General features: G+C 36.9%; 1 protein-coding gene across 2 annotated transcripts in view; it reads left to right on the top strand.

The window, feature by feature from the left end:
* Positions 1-26518, top strand: part of TRPC4 (transient receptor potential cation channel subfamily C member 4) — a 149400-nt gene extending 122882 nt beyond the window's left edge. For both annotated transcript variants that reach the window (XM_085320661.1, XM_085320660.1), the window contains exons 5-11: positions 881-1020; positions 7707-8020; positions 10155-10350; positions 12355-12549; positions 22118-22159; positions 24037-24126; positions 25367-26518. In XM_085320661.1, coding sequence (XP_085176787.1) covers positions 881-1020; positions 7707-8020; positions 10155-10350; positions 12355-12549; positions 22118-22159; positions 24037-24126; positions 25367-26083 — 1694 coding nt within the window. In that variant the 3' untranslated portion in view covers positions 26084-26518. The remainder of the gene's footprint in view (positions 1-880; positions 1021-7706; positions 8021-10154; positions 10351-12354; positions 12550-22117; positions 22160-24036; positions 24127-25366) is intronic.
* Positions 26519-26736: the final 218 nt, after the last annotated feature.

Raw genomic sequence — 26736 nt, 5'->3', positions numbered from 1 at the left:
TGTTGCATCCTTATTGATTACAAAGAAAGAAAGAAATTASTTTAAAAAAGAATTGTGAAAAATGTGAAAGTGCCATTGGCATTATTAACTAAAAAACTCTGWAGATATACACACAAAATGCATCTAAATGTTCCATGGTTGTTTGTGTGTTTTAACATTCCATATGACACAATAATGTGATGTATCCTGTTCAGAGAGGTTTTAATGTTTATAACATTAAAGAATCTCYGCACTGTTGTCTCAGGAGCTGAGACCATTTCAGACAACTTGCAGTATTTTCAACTGGGGTTGAATATTTCTGTACCACTTTGTGTCCAGAACAATGTATGCTCTGCACACCTGAAAAAAGTTTCCATTCCTTCAGGTCCCAAAAGAAAAAAACAACTGAAAATATTCTACTGATGACACTGGTCTTTCCTATGAAAAAGAAGACTTTATTTTGACATCGGCAACGACAATAKAAATTCTCTTCCTGACAGTGTTAGTTCCAGTTGAAATAAACTGATGAGTTGGCTTGGTTCCTGCAGTCATGAAGATTCTAGCTTGAATTGCATTGCAGCAGAAATCCAAAGGCAGAGCTGGCAGTGGTGAATGGTTTTGAGACCCTTTTTATACTTACTAGGATGTAAAAGAAAAACAGATTGAAGGAAGCCAAATAAATTGTCCTGTACCTGCATAAGATTTTTTGTCTTGATTAACAAGTTAGTTTGAAAACATTAATTAGAAAATAAATTTTCACCTAAGTGCATTCAGGCAATTAATCCATGTTCATTTTATAGTTGATGTAAGGAAACTAAATCCATTGTGAGATAAGTGTCTAGGATAGTTATAGCCTTTTTTGGTTAATATTCATGCTTAATGAATTATGTTCTATTCACAGGTTTTATCTGGGGTGAAATTAAACARATGTGGGATGGTGGACTACAGGACTACATTCATGACTGGTGGAACCTCATGGATTTTGTAATGAACTCCTTATACTTAGCAACAATCTCTTTGAAAATTGTTGCATTTTCAAAGGTAATTTTTTCAGATAAATATTAAAGATAACTCAGATTATGCTTCTTTAAACTTTCTTCTATATTTGATGATTTCTTAGGCTTAACAATGCATATATAGATATATGATGTGGTTATTGAATCTTCTTCATCTACAATGAGAAGATAAACCAGGATAAGTGTAAGCTACAGAGTGGGGTTATATCTTTTTCTTTCTAGGTCCAGGCAATCTTTTGTTATCTGATTCTGAGTAATCATCATATTACCATGTTCTTACTAGTATTCAGTGTGGGCAGTATTTAGTGTTTGCAGAAAATTATGTTTTGTGTTGGTCTTTTCCTATTTTTCAGTGAGAAGTTATTACTATGAAGGCAATTTAACTCGCCATGTGTAACTTCAGGATATGGATATGTTCCTTTCTCACCATTTTAATGGACTTTTTATGAATATCTTTATATTTCCACTGTTTGAAATTTCTTCCAGCAAAATAGCTCTTCTTTCCAAAACTGGGGAACGAGTTGTTTTGTATGTATTCAAAATGAATCCATAATATCCAGGAAATTTCTTGCAAAAATGAAATATTTGTGTCACAAAGTGATTCCAAATGTAAGGAAAGCACATCTGAAAGGAAATAAAAGCATTTCTTGGCTTCTGTCATGGAGGYCCCATCACATTCACATAAAAATAACAAGCCCATTTTTACTGGCCATTTCTATCAGTGTTATATTTCAGTTGTTTCAAGATGACTGCCACCAGCTACCCCACATACATGCAACAAGAATCTTCTCTGCCAAGGTCCTTTTGGCTCARAAGAGAAGAGGAGGCAGCCGTTAAGTAGCTGGTTACAGCTCTCTCTTCTCAAAACCACAGCTGCTCTGGGTGCAGCATAAGCTTATGGCAATATAGGAGCTTTTATCTCACCATTTGGTGACTATCCATAAGTGTCTGCGTGTCAGCTCCCGGACTGCATACCTACTTTCTCAGCATGGAAAGTATGGGGAGATCTGCCATTTAAAGCTGATGAAACAGCTTTTTACACACAAGGATGCCTTAGTCTGCAGTGGATGGAAAATAAATAGTGTAGCCATGTAACAAAACATTTGAAAATGCATCTCTCCAAAGCATTGTAAATTGCTAATTATTCACTTTAGAATAATATTAATTAGAAGTCATTATAATCCTTTCATCTCCCAGAGAGTTTCTGTTTGCAGTAATCAGATTCCAAGGTGACAGTATCTGGGATATACATGCTTCCATTACTCTCCAAATTAGTGCTTGCATGACAATCATAATCAACATGATTCATAAAGCATTATATTTGGCTTTGAAGCTATTATTGTTTTACTGCATGTGAAATGGTGCACCTAAATACCTTTTTGCTTTTTTWAAAATAGCCTCAATTCTAGTAAACAGTTGAAACACTGCATATAAAAGAAAGATGTATTAAGAGAATAATGCAAGCATAACTTATTAACTACGCACATTGGTTTTGAATACCTACAACAGTGCTCCCTGTGTGTACACCAAATAAGGTTGGTTGAGAGGATTCCAAATGTAATCAGTACTCTTTGATACATAGCTTTTATCTTCATTTGCTAAGATTTGCGCAACAGGTTTTTCTAAAATACAAGTTTTCTTKACTTACTGAATCACACTTATAAATCCAGGTCTTAATCATCATCCAAGAAATCATTTTAACTAACTCCCTTCAGTAAGAGTCCCCTCATACAATCCACCTGTGTGATAGATGTTCCCAGGGGAAAARAATGGTTTTTGTTCATTCAAAGCTCTCTGATGGACAGCAGTTAAGCAGGTAAATATTATTTACAGCAGCTGGTGGGCCAATATAAATTACACCAAAAAGTGTGATTTCAGGATGAGGGAAMTATGACAATAACTCAGTTACCTGCTACAAATAAGATGAGTACATCTCACATATTTCAAAGGCCTGTGCTTTTTGTCTCTGATTTTACATCAAAATGCAGTCTTTTTAAATTATCTGGTGTATCCACTGAAAATGTTCTCTCTATGATAAATAGCGTGATTATAAACAGTGTTTTATGTGAGTACAAGGTAAGTAATTTTAAGCAACATATCTGTTTGGTGGAGGGTTATAAATATAAATAATTGTACTCTAAAATAAATAGCTCTTTTTATGTTTTTGAAGGATAGTGTATTTTGTACTGATGTGTCAAGTTAGTGCAATGTCAACTCACATGCAGATCCTGCTGGCTTTATTTATTTGTTAAACCTGAGCATAGGACCCAGCGCTGTTTGTTTCCAACTCTGCTAGAGACTGCAGACAAGTTCACTTTACTGATCATGTGAGTCTTGGGCACTGACATGAAATGCTGTCTCATTCTATCATGTAGTATGGAAACAGGTTCCTACTCAAGGCAGGAACTCTGAGAAGTAACTAAAAATACATATCTGGCTCCATAATTATTGTCTTAATGGCAAGAAATGTCAGATCTGCTCTGCCTAGTAGTAAATAAGATAAAATTTTTCTTCTGTTGCCAGTTCTGCAGAAGCTGACATATTCTTATCCCTTTACAATGTAAGTTGATTTTGACTGTTGTTTTATCAGCTTCACAGATCCAGTGTTCATTTACATATAAAGATTAACTCTCATAAGAAAAATTCTAGACTCCACTCCTCAATCTAATTACTATTTTAAAGRTCTGTGCTAACCCCCTGCCTTTCCTACTGCTGCTCTGAAATGCAGCATAATGAAAAAAATGGGGCATACATTTTAAAATAGGAAGAATTCACATTCACATATGACCTTTCAGAAAAGGCTTTGAAGGTATTTTCCTAAAGTGGATAAAATTATTTAACCTTTYTTCATTATCAGAAACAAGAAGCTTACATTTGGCCAAGGTCAGACAGTCTGATAAACATTCAGGAAGCCTAATTTATATTTCTCTTTGATCTCTCTTGGKCATCTACAATTCATGACTGTTATCCTAATGAGACAACAATGATCACCTATTTTCTCACAAATGGCTCAGATAAAAGATTTGCWTTTGAATTCCTTTGAATACAAATCAGGAATTGTTATCTTTTATTCCCTGGGTGACATCACGCATTCATCATATATTTGCTTTGAAGCTCTACTGTTTGATGCTCAGTTCACTTTTTGCTCTTTTTAAATTTTCCACTGGTGTGCCACATTCATTTTTCTTCAACCAGCCAGTTGACTATAGATATATTATTTGCTGTCTTCTTTCCACTGGAATATTTCACAGATCATTTCTGAATCTACTTTGCAGGTCTTCACCTTTTTCGCTGCTTTTCATCCTACTATTTCCAGTCTCTTAACATCTCTCTTCAAAACTAAAAAATAGCACTCACCATCATGAAACTTTCTTTCCCTATATCTGCATGTAGAAAGGACTTAGATCCAAGAAGGGTAGAATTAGTTAAGCCAAAATAACAGAAATATGCTTCTCTTTGACACAGAAGAGATCATCTGATCTTTTCTTGTTAGGATAATAATAACGGAGGGGTATTTTGTTTAGTCAGAGTGGGTTGTGTTGACTGTTTTTGACAATGTGTTGAAATAGGAGATTGTGAGGTAAGGTTAGGTTGACATTGAAGATTTTGATGAGAATGTTTGAAGGCCGCTATGACCCTGAAATCTAAGGACTTTATACTGAAATGAGCTGAATTTTAGCCATGGAAGATAATACAACCTCAATGAATATATGATAACATCAAAAGCATTATGGGACTAAAACTACACATTGTGTTGAATGAATATATTAAGTTAGACAAAAGAAAACAGAAAAAGCATGTTTTGCAGGTTAATTATTTTGTGCTTAGTTATAACAACTGTTGGCCATACTGTACCACCAGACAAAGAAGATGTGAGTTTTAAAATTATAAAAGACTGATAAGAAAGATTGGTTTTGCCAAAGCTCTTCTTCTAATATTAACAAAGAATGCCGATTTCTTATAATAAGTTCAGCTGAAATAAATTCATGCATTTTGCAATAACYAGAATGTCTTTATTAAGATTAAGAACCCTTTAGAACTTGAGAGAGTATGAGACCCTATTCTAGCATGGAGCAATGAAAAGGTAGGGGGAATCAATCCATGGGTCTTATTTTTCTTCTTTCTCTGATATTCACATTTMTAATCAAGTAACAGTTTCATTCTTATTTTATCATTTCTAGATTTCACCATCTTATTCATTATTTTTTGATCTCAAAATAATCTGTCCTTTTTTTTTTAACCTCTGGCATCTTGTCYCTGTACCAATCATCTCATCACAACTAGCTTGTTGTCCAATACACATTCACTTGCATTTCAGTCCATATCAAAGATACAATCTTTTCTTCTCCYCTTCGTTGACCTCCTTAACCTTGTAATTTTTTTTCTTTTTTTTTAGAAAATGTTAGATAGCGTTTATCTTGCCAAACTACTTTCTAGATATCTGAATAGCCTCTCCTCTACCCCAATTCATTATATAACCRAGGAAGATAACGTTAAGGGGCATCTCATATGACTTACTTCAGATATTTGCTTTCCTATTACTCTAGAAATGCCCGTTTCTCTCTGCTGACTATGAAAGGAGTTGACAGAGAGTCAGATGCAGCTGTCTACATCTGATCAGTTGAATCTTCTCCTTGCTCCCTTACTGTGTCATAGCTATCCTTGTTCATTGTAGTTTCATGAGTTCCTCATGAAAGTATTTATTTAGATTTTTTTTAGCTTCTACTCTTTTTTCCCAGTCATTTAATTTCCTTGAAATCTGCTACCATACACCTGCACCTAAAATATGCCTGCATTTTGAAGCTTTTTGATTCTCTGCAAAGAACTCCATCTCCTCCTATTTTCAAATGTCTTCCTAAAACCTTGCTTCATCAGTACATTTTCCCTTATTCAGCCCTACCATGTGTTCTTTGGTCTAATCTGAACATAGAGTGGACTATGCAGTACCTAATCTTTGCACTGTTACTTAATTKTAACATTAATGTTAATTGTGCCCAGTTATTTAATAGATGCAAATTTTTATATACCAGGGTTGTAAAGCACTATCAGAATTCACAGTAATATACTGTATAGCATTGTTCAAACAAAGACACAGAAAAGCTGCTGAGGAGTTTGCACCTCTCTTTTCTCAATAGATCTTGTAAATGTTTCCCTCTTCATTTTCTTCTTGCTTTTATCTTTTAACTATCTCTGGAAAATCAGTTTTGTTTTCTCTTAGCTATTACCTCATCACCAGTCTTGAATAAATCAGAACAGAGCTGAAGGGTAATAGCAGGTGACGCAGAATAGCATCTCTCTTGGACCTACRATGTCAAATGCAATAAAATGTGGTTTTACAACATGGTCAGTATCAGAAAGGATACTCTAATAGGCAAAGTGTTGACCTGTGASTCCAGCAGGACCAGGTTTAATTCCTTGCTCTATAGAGAATGCCTGAAACACAAGGCAGACTGATTCTTAATGCTATAACGGGCTATAATTTTCCAGTTTTACAGTTCTCGTTTTAAAATCCACAAAATTGTCAAATGTTGTGGCTGCTTGTGTATAAGTAAAGAAAACTACCAGAGATTGATCCAGGGCACTGGGACTCTGATCTATGCCACCAGACAGAGCAAGCCAGGCATGGGGCGGTCTGGTGCCACCTGCCACTGTCCCAGACCATCCCCAGTCCTAGCCAGAAATTTGAAAGCACTTATCCTTCTTTGAAGGATCACAGTATTTCCACGCCACACTTATCTTCTTTGAAGGATAAGTGTGGCGTGGAAATACTGTGATGGCTGGCTATGCTGTTTCATCTAGCCTCAGTGACAGGGAAAGGTCCCTCTGCTTACTTCTACTAAGGGCACAGAGTGTGATGGCTCTGAAGGCTGCATCTGGGTGGCCCAGACTCAGCAAAGTGTGCTTTTAACTGTGCTTCACGTTATATTATCCCATGRGTTTAGAGTGCTTCCTAGCATAGATTGAAAACATATCTCTGTCCTCTGATATGTTCTGTAAAACAGATTAATTAGACCCAATAAATAATAATGAGCCTGCAACAGTAGTTAAGTTAGTTCAAAGTAATATCTTTCATCTTCAAAAAAATTGTTGGTAGAACTGGAACAATAAAGAGTCACAGTTCCAMGGATCAGACTGTTTTATAATGAGATGAATAAGCAGTTTGCCATGGTTCATTAATAAACAGCTTTTTCATCATTAGTCCAGTGCTAACAATTAAGAAATATATATTTATTCCTCGATAAAATATTTTCTTTCTCTTGCCAAACTTTTTGCAGGTTTCTATCCCTCATTGGCTTGTCTGCACTCTTCTTCTCCAAAGAAGTAATTTAGCAGATTTTGCAGCTAAAAAATTCTATAATTCTAAAATTTAGATGTTCAAAACAGATTTCTTTTGTTTTCTGCCAGAATGTTTAGACATTCTGACGTTTATTTTAGTAAAAATCATAACCAGATGAAAAACACAGGCAACAAAGGAGAAAGCACAGGCCATCCTGCAGACAAAAAGGAAGGATAAGTGCAAAGATACCAGTCATTTTTGGCTTTCTTAACATAAAAAAAAAAAAAAAAATCTCCTGAAGACATTTTACTTCTCCAAAGAAAAAGCTTTATTTTTTATTGTGTAAATGAATTAAATGGCTCCTAGGGAAACTAACACACTCGTTTGTGCGTAAAAATGGAGGAGTAATTGTTCTCCCTTCTGTTTGTTTTCAGTATAGTGGGTTAGTTCCACGAGAGAGCTGGGACATGTGGCATCCAACACTGGTGGCTGAGGCACTGTTTGCAATTGCAAACATCTTCAGTTCCCTACGCTTGATCTCATTGTTCACTGCAAATTCTCACCTGGGACCTCTGCAAATATCTCTAGGAAGAATGTTGCTGGACATTTTGAAGTTTCTCTTCATATACTGCCTCGTGCTGCTAGCTTTTGCAAATGGCTTGAACCAGCTGTACTTCTACTATGAGACAAATGAACCTGACAGCTGCAAAGGAATACGATGTGATAAGCAGAATAATGCATTTTCAACGTAAGTGACCGATCTCTTTCTTTATCACCCCCTCCCCCCCAATTTTACTCACTTAGATGCTGTCTTTAGGAAAGAGGCTGTCTTTTTTTTTTTTTTTTTTTTTTTTTTTTTTTTTTTTTTTTTTTTTTTTTTTTTCTCTCTCTCTATTTGCATTAAAGTGACATCCTGACAGGCAGTCCCAAGAGTCACCATAATACAAGAAATATATATTAATATTACATCAGTCTTTGATAATGTTCATTCTATACCACAATGAAGTCTGTACTACTGAAAATATTTCAAAAGATAAAAAATAAAATGGAGAGGAGGGGAAGACTATATGAGATTAGAGAATACATACTTAGAACTAAAAAAGAAAAAAAAAGTCAGCAACTTAAAGTTCCCTTGTCCAGGCAACTGTTGTTATCTGTTTCTTCTGTGTCTCCTTGTGGGCATTAAATGAGGCTGATGTTCTAAAACATGAAGATTTCTTGCACACCTGACAAATTGAGGCAGGAAAAAGAAATCAGTCTAGGCTTTTGTTGACCCTTATTCTCTTCCAAATGCTCAAATGATGCATTATTTCTGTTTTAAACTTTTTCTTTCATTTCAAAAAAAAAAAAAAATCTTGATTGAGTCTGTTCTATAATACATTTTAGTAACAAAACATTATCAAGTTAATACTAGTTTTCTAACTGATCATTCAACTTCCAATCTGAATTGAACTCTTAAAGTAAATACTTAAACGTTCTCTATTACCTTTGATGAACCCTGTCTAGACTGCTTTTAAAAGGTACTTGTTATCCATGGCATCCTTCTCAAAGCAAACAATTCAGTAAAAATAACATTTACCTTTTATATCRTCTTTGTTATCAAGTTAGTTGACAAAGTAACTTTGCTCAGACCCAGCATATTTATCATTTTGCTTATTAACAACATCTTACCCTGGTCTGASATCTAACGTTTGAGTGGATGTAGCTATGTGATCTGAACAGAGCAGCACAAGACAGGAACCTTTCAGAACTGACTGTTGAGGGAAGCAATACTATTCACCTGGGAAACGAAAGATATTGAGGACACTCTACTGGGTTGCTTGGTAGTTCCTTTTTGTAGATTATATCACGTAGTGGGGAAAGGGCCAAAGTGTTACGTTTTGCCTGATTCTGGGTGGTGGGTTCTCCACGTGCCAGACCGCACAGGGAGGTACAAGTCCCAGCCGTCCAGGAGCCTCCCCTGCTGCTGTCCCCTGTGCCACGGGGCAACGACACCAGCCCACACATGCTCCCCAAGGTAACCTCCTGCTGCTGGTGTCCACGGTGAAGGAGCAGGACAGAGGCCATGGAGAAAGCCTCTTCCAGTGAATGTGAGATGTGAGATCAGACAAATAGAAAACCTCRTACAGCACTTCTCAGGAGCAAAGGGGCTAACCAGGGCCCAAACCTATCACTCTGTGGCACAGCTGTACATCGTACAAAAGTGAAATTATGTCAAGCAGAGGATATTTTAAAGTTGCATGTTGTTATTTAGCTTCCTAGTTGCTGTCCCAAACTTCCCTAAGAGGAAATTATATCATTTAGTCGTAAAAGCACAATGCCTTTCGAGAGTGGCATATTTATCTTTTTAACGTCTTCAGTCTTCACAGGACCAAACATATGCTAATGATAATAAYGTCCTTGTAATTCCAGAACTCCTTTTATCTCAATGGTCCTCAACACACAGCATAAATTGCAGAAGCTGTCAATATCAAATATTTATGAAGATACCCCAAACATTTTAACCCCCTGCTGAAAGAGTCATTGAGCTGCTTTAGGGGCCTTGTTCTACCCCCTAAAGTCCAGGCAAAGGGTTAAAATGCAAAGGTATCCAAAATAAGATATCTAAAACTGTATTTTTCCTTCAGAAACTTTGATAGAATCATCCTTTCACTCACACACTCAGATATAGATTCAGTCACTGTAAATATAGAGGCTTAGATCTGAAACATTTAGTCRGTGTTTCCTCAGAAAGCTATGTCCATAGATATTGTCTATATTGTGACAAATATCATCCATCTCAATCAAATGAAGGACTTTGTGAGTATGAGGAAAAACTGAGGAGTCTGGAAAGTATATGTTTTTTTATTACATGTCTATTCCTTCTGGGTTTTATTTTTCAGATTGTTTGAAACACTGCAGTCTTTATTCTGGTCTATATTTGGACTCATCAATCTGTATGTGACCAATGTGAAAGCGAGGCATGAATTTACTGAATTTGTTGGGGCTACTATGTTTGGTACATATAATGTAATCTCTCTGGTTGTTCTACTCAACATGCTAATAGCCATGATGAATAATTCGTACCAGCTTATTGCTGTAAGTTATTCCTTATCCTTTGATTATTTTCAGTATATACCTGTTCCTACTCCTTGTTTTTTTTTTTTTTTTTTTTTTTTTTTTTTTTTTTCCTGTTAGTAAAACTTTTAGGTACAGAACATAGGGACAAATTCTCTGATTTGTTCTGATTCTTTCACATTATTCTGGAAAGGCAGAGAAACCAAACCACAGCTGGATTTGTCCAGATTTGAATTTTCCCAGAATTCTGAATGATGAAGAGAAAGCTGTAATGCAGAAGCCATCTTCTGCATGCAGAAGTATGTCTTGGAGCTGTTGGCAGGTGACATAGATGGTATCAGTCCCCACTCTGCATAGTGCAGGGCCRGGCCTGAGAAACAGAATCTGCCACAAATGGTCCTCTCCCTACTTAAATTTTAATACTTTATATCAATTAAACTTTAAAAGGTTGYTATTTTTGCAGACTACACCTCAAATCCAGCAGTTTAATGTTCTGTTGGAATTCTTACATTGCCTGAAAATACATTGAATAGAAATTKGATGCCAAACAGGGCAGTTTTGGAACTCCCTGCCATCTCAGACTAACGTAACTGAGTCTTCTTTCCTTAATGCTTAAAGCATTTTAATTTTAAAGRAAAATTTAATAAAATATTCATAACAGGTTGAGATACTCAAATTAATATCATCTATAAAGTATTAAATTACTCTCTTTGCCATCTCCTCTTTTTTAAAAATACAATTTGTTTTAGAAATGGTAAACTCCTGATTTGGAGAATACAATTGCTGAAGCTCCTATGTAAAAACTAGCTGTATGAATTTCATATAATCTCCTGCTAACTGAGTTTGCAAAAGAGCACTGATTTCAGATTTGATGATGACCCATCCACAAGCCAAAAAAAAAAAAGAGTGCTCATTCAGCCATCTTGTTTAATGAAAACTATTTTTATTCTTGTCAGAGCTATTGCCTTACTTTTATTTCTCAACTGTCTATTAATGAGATTAATGACATTAAACACTGATTCTTCATATGATAACTCAAATATGATCATGCTTAAAACAAGAAAATAAAAGAAAGATTCACATTCCTAAGATTTTAAAATGTATTTTTTTCTAATCTTCAAAGAAATTATGAAATTTTCCACAAAARAAATTTAACCACACATGTATATGCAATGATAATTGGCAAGGTATAGTAGACTAAATTATGACAGATTAGTATTCATCAAAACCCACACTGCAGGCTGAATAGTTTTCCTACTAGAGCTTCTAAATTACTGATTACTGTATATTGACATAAATATTAAAATCTAGCACTAGATCTGTAGTTTTGCCCAAATCTAGTATTAGTGCTTTAAACGTTGTATTCAGCTGCTAGGATTTAGCAATCTTTTTTAGCCATGGTCTTATTTTTCATTTTATACTTRTCCAAAATTATACAATATTATATAGAATCCGAAAGAAAGATAATTTCAATTGAAAAAAAGCTATTCAAAATACATAGCTCTGATATAGGAAAAGAATGAAGATACTCAATTTATCATTTTTAAGTAGCCTCCTGACTTATTGGATAACCAATCTTTGAATTTATGGGGCTAACAATTACTGAGATAATACATGAGACTTACAGACTTGCTGAAGTTGCTGCACAGAAGAGTAATTAAACTGTTCTGTGTAGGATAATGGTGAGTTGGTTTTATAATAAAGCAGCTCTATCAGAAATGTAGCATTTTTCTGCTTGTAATTATCCTTGTTGTCTGAGAGACTTAATTATTTAAAAGCCTCTAGCTAGAAAAAGAGGTTGAAAGAGGTATATACTGTACACATACAATATCCAAAGACTCTCTCTAGTGGAGTAAAGTAACTTAAGCTTTATTTTGTGTTAAAGATTTTTCTGTCACAGTAAAGAATGTATTTTAACAAGAAAATTCATTAGTATTTCAAGTTACTTCTAGTTTTAGAACCTTTGTAAAGGTTTGTTTCACTGCCATAATCACAGCAATATGTGAGCTGTTTTCTTGTATGCAGGATCATGCAGACATTGAGTGGAAGTTTGCTCGAACAAAACTCTGGATGAGTTACTTTGAAGAAGGAGGGACTCTGCCTACTCCTTTCAATGTCATACCAAGCCCAAAGTCCCTCTGGTATCTGATCAAATGGTTATGGAGGCATCTGTGCAAGAAAAAAATTCGAAGAAAACCTGAAAGTTTTGGAACAATAGGGGTAAGTCCTGTGTTTTATATGAGTTAATAATAATTATGGCAGGAAATTATAGTTTTTTTTTATATATATATATATATATATATAAAATATATATATAATATATATATAATATATATAATATATATATAATATATATATTATATATGTATATATATATTCATGTCAATGTATTTGACTGATGAAAAAGCATCATTAGATTTCAGTGGGGCAATATGATTGTGTCCCATCTACAGCTAATGATAGAAAGATTAAAAGTAATACAAATATCAGAGATCAAAGATTTGGGTTGTCATCAGTGGCATAGAGTCTCATTGGAGGTTTATAGGTAGTGGAGTCCCCCAGGGCTTAGTACTGGTCCCATCCTGTTCAACTTCTTCATCAATGACCTGGATGAGGGGACAGAGTGCCTCCTCAGCAAGTTTGCTGATGATCCCAAGCTGGAGTGGCTGACACACCTGAGGGCTGTGCTGCCATTCAGAGAGACCTGGASAGGCTGGAGAGTTGGGCAGAGAGGAACCTCCTGAGGTTCAACAAGGGCAAGTGCAGAGTCCTGCACCTAGGGAGGAATAACCCTAGGCACCAGGACAAGCTGCAGGCTGACTTTGTGGAGAGCAGCTCTGCAGAGAAGAATCTGGGAGTGCTGGTGGATGACAAGTTGACCATGAGGCAGCAATGTGCGCTTATGGCCAGGAAGGCCAATGGTCTCCTGGGGTGCATTAGGAAGAGTGTTGCCWGSAGGTGGAGGGAGGTGATCCTGCCCCTCYMCTCAGCCCTGGGGAGGCCTCATCTCGAGTMCTSTSTCCMGTTCTGRGYTCCCCAGGAYAAGAGAGACATGGAGCTACTGGAGAGAGYCCAGYRTAGGGCTACAAAGATGATCAGAGGGCTGCAGTACCTGCCCTACGAGGAACGGCTGCAAGAGCTGGGCCTCTTCAGCCTGGGGAAGAGAAGACTGAAGGGGGATCTTATCACTATGTACAAGTACCTGAAGGGAGGGTGTCAAGRGGATGGGGACAAACTCTTTTCAGTTGTCCCGTGTGACAGGACAAGAGGCAATGGGCAGAAATTGAAGCACAGGAAGTTCTGCCTGAGCGTGAGGGGGAAATTCTTCCCTGTGAGAGTGATGGAGCACTGGAAGAGGTTGCCCAGAGAGGTTGTGGAGTCTCCTTCTCTGGAGATCTTCAAGGCCCGCCTGGATGCAGCCTTGTCTAACATGTTCTAGGTGACCCTGCTTGAGCAGRGAGGTTGGACTAGATGATCTCCAGAGGTCCCTTCCAACCTTACCCATTCTATGATTCTGTGATTTATGTTTGCCTACCAATCCCAGAGGTCCTTGATGATCTCCAGGTTAAGTATTATACTTCACTTGTCATTGAAATATTACAAACCCTCAGAGAGAAATATAGAGAATTTACCATGTTTTTTTTTTTCTCTCTCTCTTTCACTTTTTCTCTCTTTCTCTCTCTCTGTATAATGAAATGGGTTTACCATTAAAATATTTTTACTAAAAGCTATTCCAATTAAAGAAAGAACATTTTGAAAGTTAACAGCACTTCCCTAGATTTACTTACTTGAATTTAGAGGTAGAGTTTTCCTCTTTAGCTGTTTGTCTCAGAATCACATTAGTGCCGTATTCTAAATGTACTGATTAGTTGGAGATTTCTAGGGAAGGAAAGGGGTGGAGAAAGGCACACAACAAGAGCAGGATTAGTTCATTAGGAGCAGGATTCAGGATTCATTTTGTATTCAGCAGATATCTGTGTAATATCTTAGCCACAGGCTTTCTCTGTTAGCTGGAGCAGGTGAAATAGATCTGGACTTGTTCCCCTTGCTTTATCCAGTTGAGAAACCTGTTATCAGCACAGTTTTTCAACACTGCCAGTGGAAATACTCAGGCAATAACCTAACCTGCAGACAAATAAATCTCTAGAAGCGTTTTATTCATTGCCCGTAAAGTGCACTCTCCACTCACTCACCTGCGTTTAGGCAAGTCCAGCATAAAGAAACTCACCGTGGATAAAATGTTGATAATGGCACTTCCCCCACCCACCCCACAGGGATTTGTAAGAATAAATGTTTTAAAGTGTGTTAAGAGCTCAGATAGAATAACATTAAGTGAGAGTGTGAGAGTCTCTCATGAAGGCAAAAGGGAGGAGAAAGATCTTTATGCTGTTTAGTCCTTATGCAGTTTAACCTAGTAGCAACTCATTTCAGAAAACCGGAAGAGAAGATACRATTCTTTTCTGGGCCATTACTCTAGAGATCTTTCTTTCTTCCCTGTATTTTCTTCCCAGTATCTTGAGAACTGAACTGAAATAAAGACTCTCCCTACTTTTTCTCCTTTCATATCCTGTCATTTAGTTTAATCACGAGATGTATCTAGAGGAACAAGTTCACAGAGGTAAACAGACTTACGATAAGGAGGAAGTGTGACCTATACAACGAATTCACATTTCCCAAGCTGATGAATGAATTTTGCCCTTACAGAGAGCTCCTGACCAGGCTTATGCCAGAATCCTGATCTTGTTGGGCAATATYTACACTGAGAAAGAAAAATATACTTGACTTAGCTGTCATACTTGTAGGTAGGAAAGAAAGAGCTAGAAGATGAATCTTAAAAGCATAAGCATTAAAAAACTAGCAATAGAATGCAAAAAAAGAAATTGGGAAAAATGTGAAAATTGATATTAGAAAAGAAATCAAGATAGAAAAATACTGATCTAGGCAGAAATAAAAATAAAATACCTGAATTGAGAATAAATGATGAAAAGTTTCAAGAATAAAATGTCACAGTGTAACATAGGAGGGGAAAAAAGCAAGTGCAGAAAGCAGCTAGAGGAAAAATAGTGAGATTTTGCTTAAAGGAGAAACAARCGAGGAGAGTGATATACTTGCATGTGTGGGAGAATGGCAATGCTTCTAGACATTTGTTMAGCATTTGGTAGGGATGATTAGTGAGTATAGACTGATAGAATGGCATTAAAATTAATGGAGTGCTGCCAGTTTATAGGAGCTGAGGATCTAGAGTGGGTTAACACAGTGCCCCTGTTTGACTGGAACAGATCAAAAATACCTTTGCATATGCCAACAAAACCTTCAGGACAATGTTGTCTTTTAGACTTTTTATCCAGGATAAGGGTTTTTTTGTTTGTTTGTTTGTTTGTTTTTTTCCACCATTGTTTCCCTCTCAAACCACAGTTCTGGGAATGAACTCATTCCTAAATCTGCAGAAGGAGAAAGAGAGGGTCCTGTGTACTGAATTACTTGGCAAGGAAAGGGGTTCAGAAAGATCATCCACTTTTTCCTGAGGCTACCTCCTTTCTGAGGTATACAAATACCAGCTTCTAGTAATCAGCAGCTTGGGTTTTAGAAAACTGCTGCAACAAAGGGTCAAAAGGCAGTGAGTATATACATAGAACAGGTTGGGAATTCTACATATAATTTTCTTTTTCTAATTAAAAAAAAATACAAATTCCTCAAAACAAAAGTTTTCCATACATGTATACCACTTTCAAACAAGCTTTTGTTGGAAAAGATTTTTCAGCTTCAGGATGGAATTTGTGATCACAGAGAAAAGGAGAACATGCTAAGAATAGCAAATAGCTTGGGAGACCCAGGTTTACTTCCATTCTCCAGTGAATATTTAATTATTTATAACAACCATAACAGCTTTGACAGGAGAGATTTCTCATCTCAAAATAGCTAAGACCTGGGGGGAAAGGTGCTCTCTTGGGAGAACAGAAGAGAAGGAGCTGAACCTGGATTCACTATAAAGAAGCTGGACTGATGAATCAGGGCTGCTAACTGTTGAACTGTTTGAGAGCAGAGGACATGGGGGGAAGTACAGATTTAGGATATTTCTTAATATGTGTACAGTAAACTTAAAAAGATTTTGATCTAGAGAAAAAAGTGGCAATCCCAAAGTTCTGTGAGACAATACAACCATATTCCTCCCTCAGTTTCACTACAGAATAACTATTTAGCTATAAGTATAGCTGAAATTATTCTTAARTCTGCTCATCAGCTGAGCCTCCATAGCAACAACAATTCCAGCTACCTTGAAAGTAAGCAGCCATGGTTGACCAGCCAGATTTAGTCTATCCATCTGGGCATCTCATAAAACTAATAAGGTCTTCAGCTAGTTCCTCATACATAAGAGAAACCCTATTAGAGCTTCCAGAATTAGGAACATCTTACGATTTCTAGGCCCAGTTTCCAGGTTCCAAAATGGGATATGATGTAGGTATGCTCTATGCATCCTACTTTCCACATATGAAAAATCTGTCCATAGCTGCCATTTGAGAGCCATGACTCACTCCAGCAGTCCTGTCTATGCATGGTTTGTATAGATGTAAATCAGATGCTGCTAACAGATTTTTTCCCAACAAAGAGCTTAAGTCATTGAAGAAACAATGGTCATACCGTAGTGATCTTGGAGTTTGTCCCAGAGGAACATCCTGCTCTCTGGATTTGAAGAAGTTATTTCCATCACCCACAGCTGAATCTCAGGTTCCTGGAACTTTGTCAATTATCCATACAAACTATGTCAGAAATTAGGTTTAAAAATCTTTATATCCTTGCAACTGTTTTCAGTTGTCCCACGCGACAGGACAAGAGGCACTGGGCAGAAATTGAASCACAGGAAGTTCYGCCTGAACGTGAGGGGGAATTTCTTCCCTGTGAGAGTGATGGATCACTGGCACAGGTTGCCCAGAGAGGTKGTRGAGTCTCCTTCTCAGGAGATCTTCAAAACCCGGTCTGGATGCAACCTGTCTAACATGCTGTAGGTGACCCTGCTTGAGCAGTGGGGTTGGACTAGATGATCTAGAGAGGTCCCTTCCAACCTTACTGATTCTATGATGCTATGAAATGAATGCCTTTTGTTCAAAAGATCTTAGTTGACACTCCCTGACTCTGGGTCACTGGACTCTCACCAGTAATAACTCTGGCCTCAGAGCTACAAAATGAGATTTGCTTGAACCTGCTTCTTTTCAGTGAGTCCTGCAGTATGAGGTCCAATACCTTCCCTATGGCCCATGTTGGGAATAAAAGCTTTAGATTCCATTTCAGGCTCACTTTCTCACATTGGCTAAATGGATGTATGGATATCATATTGCCTGTGAGGTGCAACTGAGATTTCAAAACATTTTGCTCTGAAGCATCTACATGCTTAGAGAGGAAACTCTAATCAACAGTGATGTACTATAGTGATTTCCAGTATAAAGAACAATAATGGTTTTCCAAGGGCTGAGTCAGTGCTAAAGGATAGAAAACAGACGATAGACAGAATATATCTCGCCAGCATTTTTCGGGAATCAGGCATGATGTTTGGGTAAAATAAATTAGCGTCAAAAAGCCAAAAAAAMCGTGAGCTAGAAATGAATCAAGAGTGTATAAATATGTTACTCAACAATCCACTATAAAACAAAAGGAAAATAAAAGAAAAAAAGAAAGATAACAACAGCAACAAGAGCAGAAAACCTTGAAAAAACTTGAAAGGGCATTATTTGCATGTAGAACTGGTAAAGAAAGTATTCAGGGCCAGGATCATTTACAACAGACATGCCAGTGAAAGGATTTATGTGTCTCATACAAAGAAGAAAAATGTCAGTAGAGATAACTATAGCAGGATTGCTTGGGAGGACCATCTACTGCGCTGTCGCAGGAAAGAACAGTGTCTGCAGGGAAGTGAGGTGCCTCTGAAGAAAGCTGACTAATTGCATTCTCCTTGAATGTCAGTCCTTCATTTCTGGCATCATTTGGTGTGCTGGGACAGGCAAAGCGGTGGGGTGGTGGAATCAAAGGTGGCTTTCTCAACTGATGAGACCTTTCTCTACGGRATTAGGCTGCCCAGCCATGCTGATCGAAGCTCCTCTAGCCGCAGGTTGCTGACAGCACAGGAAGGCCAAGATGTTCACATGTAATTTACTAGCACTTCAGCTCTGTTAATAATCAAGGAGAGATCTTTTACCTTTTCTGATTTCAGCACCTTCTTATTTTCTGTCATTTTGACACATCCCAAGTACGCAGCATTTTCTTTAGCTATTATCACAAAGTATCTCCTACACTTAAAACTCTGAAATAACAGCGTGTGCTGCTCTTTGAGCTATATATAGTAGCTCTGTTAACTTTGTCAGCTCACCTTTGCAAAAGCCAGATAAGTAATGCAATTTCTATTGGCTGAAGTTTTCTTCACTAACCGATGTCTTTGGGTGTCTCAAGGCTACTCCTCTTGGTGATCTGAAATCTATTCCTGTTTCTAAAAGGAAGAGAAATGAGAAAAGAATCTCAAATCCCAAATGGAATAAATTGTACTATTTTCCTCAATTATATTCAATTTTGTGTCTAAAGAGTCACCAAAAAGTGGTGACAGTGATGATAAGTGGTTCTTTTACCCATAATTTTTAATATTTCAGAAGAGACGATGGAAAAGATTTGCTGGGCATATCTTAAGTATTTTCTTGTGTGGCTGACATTTATATAAACAATTACCTCTTTTATAGCTATCCATTTTTTTATGCCAGTTCTCCAAACATCCTACATGATGATTATGATTTGTCATAGAAAATCTTCCTTTCTCTTGTCTTAGCCTTTTTTCTCCACGTGGAAAAGGCTGCAACTAAATTAATACAATTATTTTACATTTTCTCTGTAATGTATTATTATAATGCRTTATTGAAAATTAAGGGAAAAAATAATTTCTTCTACATGGAATGGAAAGCAGTAATGTGGAGCCTGCTTATTGCCAAGGACTGACTGTCGGGAAGACCTTATTGATAGCACAGATGAGCTCTTACCTTTTTCCTAGGATGCTTCCATTTAAATTGAGGAACATATCCCATGACTTCAAACAATCTTTACATTCTTTAGACCTTTATCACAAAGTTCTTTGAGGTCAAAGACAGACATTAAATTTGAGTGCCTGATTTATAAAAGATATTTTTGATAAAACATGCAAGAAAAGGAATTTAACACTGTTTTAGTTAGTTTTTCAAAACTAAACAGATTTTTTTTTCCAAACAGTAGAAATTACTAGCAACGCAGGAAGACTAAAGTAATTATCATTGCTAGTAAAAATATTATTAAAGCTTCCTAAATTAAATTAGTACCCCCTTTTTATAAGTGATAAAAGATAAGTACCTCCCTTTAATTTCATGATCTCATAGAATATTATCACCATGAGACTGTGTCTTCCTTCCATTATTATTTTATGTGCAGATTTAAATTTTACTCCTTTATCAGTCACAGTTTTCCACACTTCTTCATGCACATAGCATAGTGGTTGCCTGAAACAAATTGGGAACATCCACAAGTTAGACTATGAGCAGGTAGAGAAAAACAGTGAAACAGTGTAACTGAGAGCTAAATAAGGGTGATAGTGTTAATTCCATTTTCTTTACAATAAGTGGCTTAATTTTCATATATGCTTAAACAAGGTTTCATTCTGCTTTGAGAAGGAAGCCAAAGGAGGTTATGAACTGGAGATTGAATCTGAACATTTAAATAGGAGCTAGAGTAATGATGGGAACAAGTTTGATGGGTTATTTTATGCATATTTGCCTGTGTAGTGTGTATATGTCTGTGTATGCACATACACTRTTAAACACATTCTTTTTCATCTTCTCAGTGTTCTGAGTTGAAAACAAATGTAAGAGCAGTGCAACTGTCCTGGACACTCTGCTATACAGATAAATTTGTTCGCATAGCCTTCCAAAATCTGAGTTTTTAACATTTAACCTWAAAAGATTAGCCTTCTTTTTCTGGGAGTTTCACAATTGGTTTTAAAWAATGGTAAGTCAGAGCTTCTTGCTATGGGCCCAGAATTTAATCCTCTGCATTTGCTTTGCATTTCACTATAAAGTAAAGCAGAGCAGACAGCTACTGCAGAAAGTATCCTGCAAGATAAGAGTCAGCATTTGTTTTATTTATTGGAATTATTAGCTCTACCTGAACTGAAGTGTATTTCAAATACATTTTAGAGTGTTTTTCTCTTTATCTGTGAGTCAGATCTGTTACAGCATGCACTAGTATTCCTCAGACTCTCCTGGTGTTCTCTCAGCAGGAATGAAACACCTCCATCGTGTGGCCAGCTGTGAAATATCAGAAAATTAAAACTGGTTAAGGACTGTTGAAGGGAGGGTCTTGGTCTTGCCAGTGCTAACTTGCCCTCCCTAGACACGTGGGGGTGGATAGGCACTCCCTGCCGTCCCCCTGTAAAACATGATGAATTTCCATCGTCTCTTTGGGTGGGTGACATAAAATGCAGAAAACATGATCCAGAAAAACACTGAAAATCAGATGCCTAGTCAGATGAAGCCATTCTACACCATGTCTGTTCAAAGCAATTAGGAAGCATTGATGTTTCTGTTCACTTTTTCCAAACCCAACCATACAGCTACCTCATTTCTGAAATCAATTGCAAACAAGAAATCAACCATAAAGTGGAAACCAACTCCAAGTATAGGAAAATTGTTAATTGTAGGTAACTTGCCAATGGATTGCAAGCAAAAGAAGATGACAGAACACCTTATTGAACCTGGCTCATTATGTAACTGAGGTCAATTTTATTGAGTCCCTCAGATTTAATTAATTCTCTTTTAAGGTGTCTTAAGTGTTCTGCTTTGTGGAAGTGCAGCCGATAGTTAGACACACACTTCTCTTGCGAGCAGTGTAGATAGTAGATATAAGAAGCCAATAAAAATAGTAAGTCTCTCTATCACCAGTCAGGAATAACTGAGGTAGAGAATAAAGAGAGATATCGTTCAATGTGTTATTGAGAACAGCAGTAGTTCATGGACTAAGTAATTCAGAGCTATTTTCCCCCATCTTCTTTTGGAGACCGCTTAGATCTGGCAGTATAATCTCATGGGGCACTTTGTTGTAGACTATACTGCACTTTCATCTTGCCAAGCTTCTTTTTGCTGTTCTTCTTCAGTTACTACCCCTCTGGTCTCTCCCTCCTTAATTACACCARTCTCTGCAATGCATAGCTAAGGTTCTCTCTCCCATACTCGTCTGTGTGAGTAATTTTTTTTTTTTTTTTTAGCAGGGAACTAAGCAGGAAATTTTCTCTTTTATGTAGTTTTACACCGCGGGTATGGAATAGCTCTATCTTAAATGAGACATTAGGAAACATTCCAACTGTTTTGCACAAACTACCTTTTTTTTGAGTTCTTCTAAGTTCAGTAAAATATCCTTTAATCTGTGCAGATGAGTGACATGGTCAGAGTGTTCCCCTTTATCGCAGATCAGTGACTTTAGGCTCTGTAAGCATACACCTGCCCTCCCCACCAGCCATTGTCAATGCTGGAATAGCAGCACATTGAYGAAAATGTAGAAAATTCACTTTTTCTTTCCAATGACAACAGTATCTCTTCTGCATAACTTTTGACAGGCTTTGCTCCGACACTACTACTTTTCAACAGACTTTGATGCATCCTTCTCAGCCTGCTAGATACCACAGACTGCACAGACCTGCTGTTTTACCATGCTTTATGTATTTTACTACCACTGTAACMAGACAAGGATTCATGCTTTGTTGTTTTCTTTCTTTTTCTTTTTTTTTTCCCAGAGGCGTGCGGCTGACAATCTGAGAAGACATCATCAATATCAGGTAAAGGCCTGTGTTAATATTTTAGGCAATTAATTTTCTATGTCTCYAAAAAGATATTTGAGATGGGGGGCAGGAGGAAGGAAGAAGGAATTTCACCAGAAAGAAACAAACAAAACAAACAAACAAACAAACTTATTTCATCCCCAGCAAGAAGAGTGCAAACTTTTGGTGAGGAAACAATAGCATTTGGGAGGTAGGGTTGTCTATTTAGAGTAATAGTATTTTTCCTGCTGTAAAATAGATTATTTCTAAAAAAAAAAAAAAAAAAAAAAGTCCTGCTTCTCTGCCTGAGATTCAACAGCACCATATGTTCAGCTAACTGGCACACTCCATCAGAATCTGATCTTTATCTCTTTCTCTCCAGCTCTAGTCTCCCAGAGACTACTGCCCCTTATTAATCCCTCTGCCCAGATCTGTTCTTCCTCTGATTCCTTCTTGCTTCAGCCTCTTAGTCTCTCTCTCTCTCTCTTTTTTTTTTTTTGGGGGGGGGGATTATTTAGTTTAGGGATTACTTTCAGATTTATGTTCTATTACTGTTGTGTTAAAAAAAATTCGCAGGCTAACCAAGATGTGGGTCRTATGTTTGAAACTTTGGCAATAAATAAATTCCATATGAGAAATGACTATATAAACAGAGACTTTCCAACCTGAAAAAGAGACAGCTGTGGAGAGTATAATAGGAGGTCTATAAAATCATGGAGAAGGTGAACACAGAGCAGCTGTTTAGCATCTCTCTTCAAACCAACTACCAATGTATGGCTGCATTAGTAAGAACATAGGCAGCATTTTGAGGGAAGTGATTATTCTCCTCTGTCCAGCAACTGTTAGACTTCATCTGAAGCATACTGTCCTGTTTTGGGCCCCTCACTACACGAAAGATGTTGACAAATTGGAACAAGTCCAGTGGAGGGCCACCAAGATGGTGAGAGGTCTGACATAAAAGGAGAAGTAGAGATCTGTGTTTGTTCAGCCTGGAGTAGGTTAAGCAGAGATCTAATTACTGTCTTGAGTTACGTAGCTGGTGGTTACAGGGAAAATGGAGCCAGATTTCTCTTGGAGGTGCACAGCAAAAGAACAAGAGGCAATGGACAAAAGTGGCAGCAAGGGAAATTCTGATTAGATGCAAGAAAAATTGTCATCATAATGAGGGTGGTTAAGCGCTAGAAAAAGTTCCTCAGAAAGCCTGTGGCTTCTCCACCCTTGGAAATATTCAGCACTTCACTGGACTCAACCCTGAGCAATCTGACACAATTTCAGAGGCAGCCCAGCTTGGGGTGAGGGGCCAACTATATTAGACATCCCTTCAACTTAAATAATAATTCTTAGAATTCATAGATAATTCTTAGAAGCAGGAGGCATCAGAGGAAACAATTAGAACAGGTTAAAAATAAGCAAAAGCCCAAAAGGAGTCTTCCGTCTGTACCATGGAATTCATTGGCAGAGGACTTGTGGATGTGTAGAGTTTACACAAGTCCAGAATAGACAGGGAAAACCTGTCACAGATCATTAAACCAAGAGCTGTCATTTTTGATTCAGGAAGTCCCCAAATCTCAGCTCACAGGAGAGCTGGGAGAATATAGCAGGAAAATAACATCATACAACTGCACTAGGCTTATCCTCGTCATGAGGCATCAGCAACTGATCACTGTCAGAAGACAAGATATTGGCTTGCGATATACCTTTACTCTAACCCAATACAATCATTCTTAGGATAACGAATATCATCACTTTCTTTCAAAAAGCATACCAAATTTTTAACCAGATCAAAGATTTGTACATTTTTTTGTCATGTTTTTAAAAAAGCAAAGTCAGAGGTCAGTGAATGCAGGTTTAGTAACTATTACAAAGAAAACTAATGTAATATTTTATATTTTTAGGAAGTTATGAGAAATCTGGTTAAGCGATATGTTGCAGCAATGATAAGAGATGCCAAAACTGAAGAAGGACTGACAGAAGAAAATTTTAAGGTACATATTTATTTACATRTTAATTTGTGCTTTAATAAGATATTAGATGTCTGTGAAGCACATTTCTCACACTATCCAGCTGTACAAGTAGCATTAAACTTTTTTTTAGAACAGTGTATATGTCCTGATCAACCACACACAGATACTATTGTTCGTGGACTGCAGCAAGTCTCCTTATTTCTTTAGCTGGAGAGAAAATCAATTTTATCAGCTAGTTCAAATTGTGTCCATGTAAAGGGATGCCAAAGGGGGCTAAGTGTGTGCAACAATATAGTTGCTAAAGCAAGATGCAAGTACTTTCAGCAACTTAGGAAATATACATTATCTTCTATAGAGTGCTGCTGTGCATTTACATATAGAACACTTTTTCTGTGGCTTAATAAATGGAAACCTTAAACAAGCTAAACAAACCTGAACAAATATTAAAATCTATTGACACAGATAAAATTATCAGGGTCATATGAACCACAGCTTTTACATCTGTCACTGCATATTTCAAGCATCAAAGAGTTTTCATACTATTGTTTCCCCAAACACCAAATATCATCCAAAATGATATTCACCTGCCACAGCTTAGGCACTCTGAAAAYGAAGTCAGAGTCTGGGCTAGTTGTTCCATTATCCCTTTACAGAAAATGAAGAGAAACTGGCATCTCCTAAAGGTGATGTGTCTTCTCCTGAGGCAGGCATTTATGAGACAGGTTCCACTGACATAAAGGCATAAAGATAATTAGTTCTTAGATGTCCAGCTACCAAGCRTCTAGGGTAAATGAAATAAGTTGTACCTGCAGTTCCTGTGTGCTACTCMCAGGGAAGTGTGTATGTGTGTAGATACATGTGAGTGTGTGTTTGTGTGTAGGAGGCTATTAACAGCTGGTCAAAATAGTGTACTTACAATGGGATAACACTGTCCAGTAGATGGCTGTAAGTCTTCAAGTTATCCAGACTCCTTTCTCTACCACTGTCTGATTTCTGCAAGTAGTCAAGGGCAACCCACATTTCCTCTCAAGTTTCATCCTAATGAAATTGTTGATCACTTTTCTACCTCGCTTGAAAGCAGCGAGGATGCACTAGACAGAGTTTGCAAAGTACCATGAAGATGTTGGGCATCACCCATATGTTAAAGTTTGTTACTGATGCCTACCATAACCCCCTTTCATCTTTTTTTGTTGTTATTACAAGAGTAAAAGTCATATTAGATTTCATTTTCTACTGTTATCTATTTCTTCCTAAATTTTAGGAGTTAAAACAAGATATTTCCAGCTTTCGTTTTGAAGTCTTGGGTTTGTTAAAAGGAAGCAAGCTATCTAATTTGCAGAATCCAAAGATGAACAAAGAAACCGACTCCCTGTCAGAAACTGAAGAGAAGAGCGAGAATGAGGGGAACAAGAAAGGAAAGAAAAAGGCCTTCAGTCTTTTTGACATAACAACGATGATTCACCCAAGATCAGCCACTATTGCCTCTGAAGCACATAATGTAAGCAATGGCTCAGCAATGATGGTGTCAGAGTCCACTAAGGAGAAACAAAAGCGGGTGAATTTTGTAACAGACATAAAAAATTTTGGATTATTTCACAGACGATCAAAAACAAACTCAGTGGAGCAGAGTACAAATAAAATATATACTGTTTCTGAAGAAGTTTCTCGTCAACAGGCTGAAGAACAATGCGAGAAAACTGCTGAACTGGAAGAAGAAGAACTGACCATGAACTGTGAATTAAGCATCCAAAGTCCTGATGGAAAGGGCATGTTATCCAAGTCACAAAATCATAACAACTCTTCAGATTCACAGGATGAGGGAAGTATTTGTGCTTCAGAAACTGAGAAAATGAAGTTAGAAAACTCAGAACCAGCAACACCACAGGATCAGCTGGACAAGGAGCTGGACATTTATGTTGACTGTGATGAGAAACATGAAACAATCGATCAGGGTGACTATGTGATAACAAGGTTGTGATGCATATAGGAGGAAGCATTTACAAATATATATATTTTGCATAGTGCTTTTGGGGAGAAATGTTTTAAGAATTATATTAGCAAATGCAGAATTACACTTTAAAGTACTCAACTGTGGCACATGATCTTGTAACATAGTAGTCAAGGGAAAGATAACAAGGGGACCTTCTGTTTTGTAGCCTGCTTTAGCTTTCACAATTTGTTTTACATTTTTTAATAAATGGAAGCATCTTGTATTCTTGTACTGTTGCAATAACCCACAGAAACTTTTTAGCTATCTTTTTCAATTACAACAAATGCAATTTCTCTCATATGATAGTTAACTCCTATGATAAATATTTTTCTATGCAAATAAAAAGTAGCTTAAGAGACTTGTAAGCCTTTATTTAACTTTATAGATTCTTAAAGATTCTGGGTAATGTAATACTCATAAGCGGTTCCTGTCAACACAATACATGTTAATGTATTAGAACCATTTATTTAAATTGCTAGAAGCTTGGTTTGCTTCAAAAGCTATAAAAAAATAAAAACATAAAGTATATTATTTTATTTATTGAAAGAACATGAATACTTGTAAATTATGAATGATTGCTCTATTTGGTTATTTAATTATAGCCTCCCCTTGCAGCAATAGGATTATGACCCTTCCTGATA

Source organism: Rhea americana, unplaced genomic scaffold (assembly GCF_003343005.1).
Source record: "Rhea americana isolate MKP2758 unplaced genomic scaffold, rheAme1 scaffold_65, whole genome shotgun sequence".
Taxonomy (NCBI): domain Eukaryota; kingdom Metazoa; phylum Chordata; class Aves; order Rheiformes; family Rheidae; genus Rhea; species Rhea americana.
Note: the sequence above shows the minus strand (reverse complement) of the source record. Positions and strands in the feature narration are given on the sequence as shown.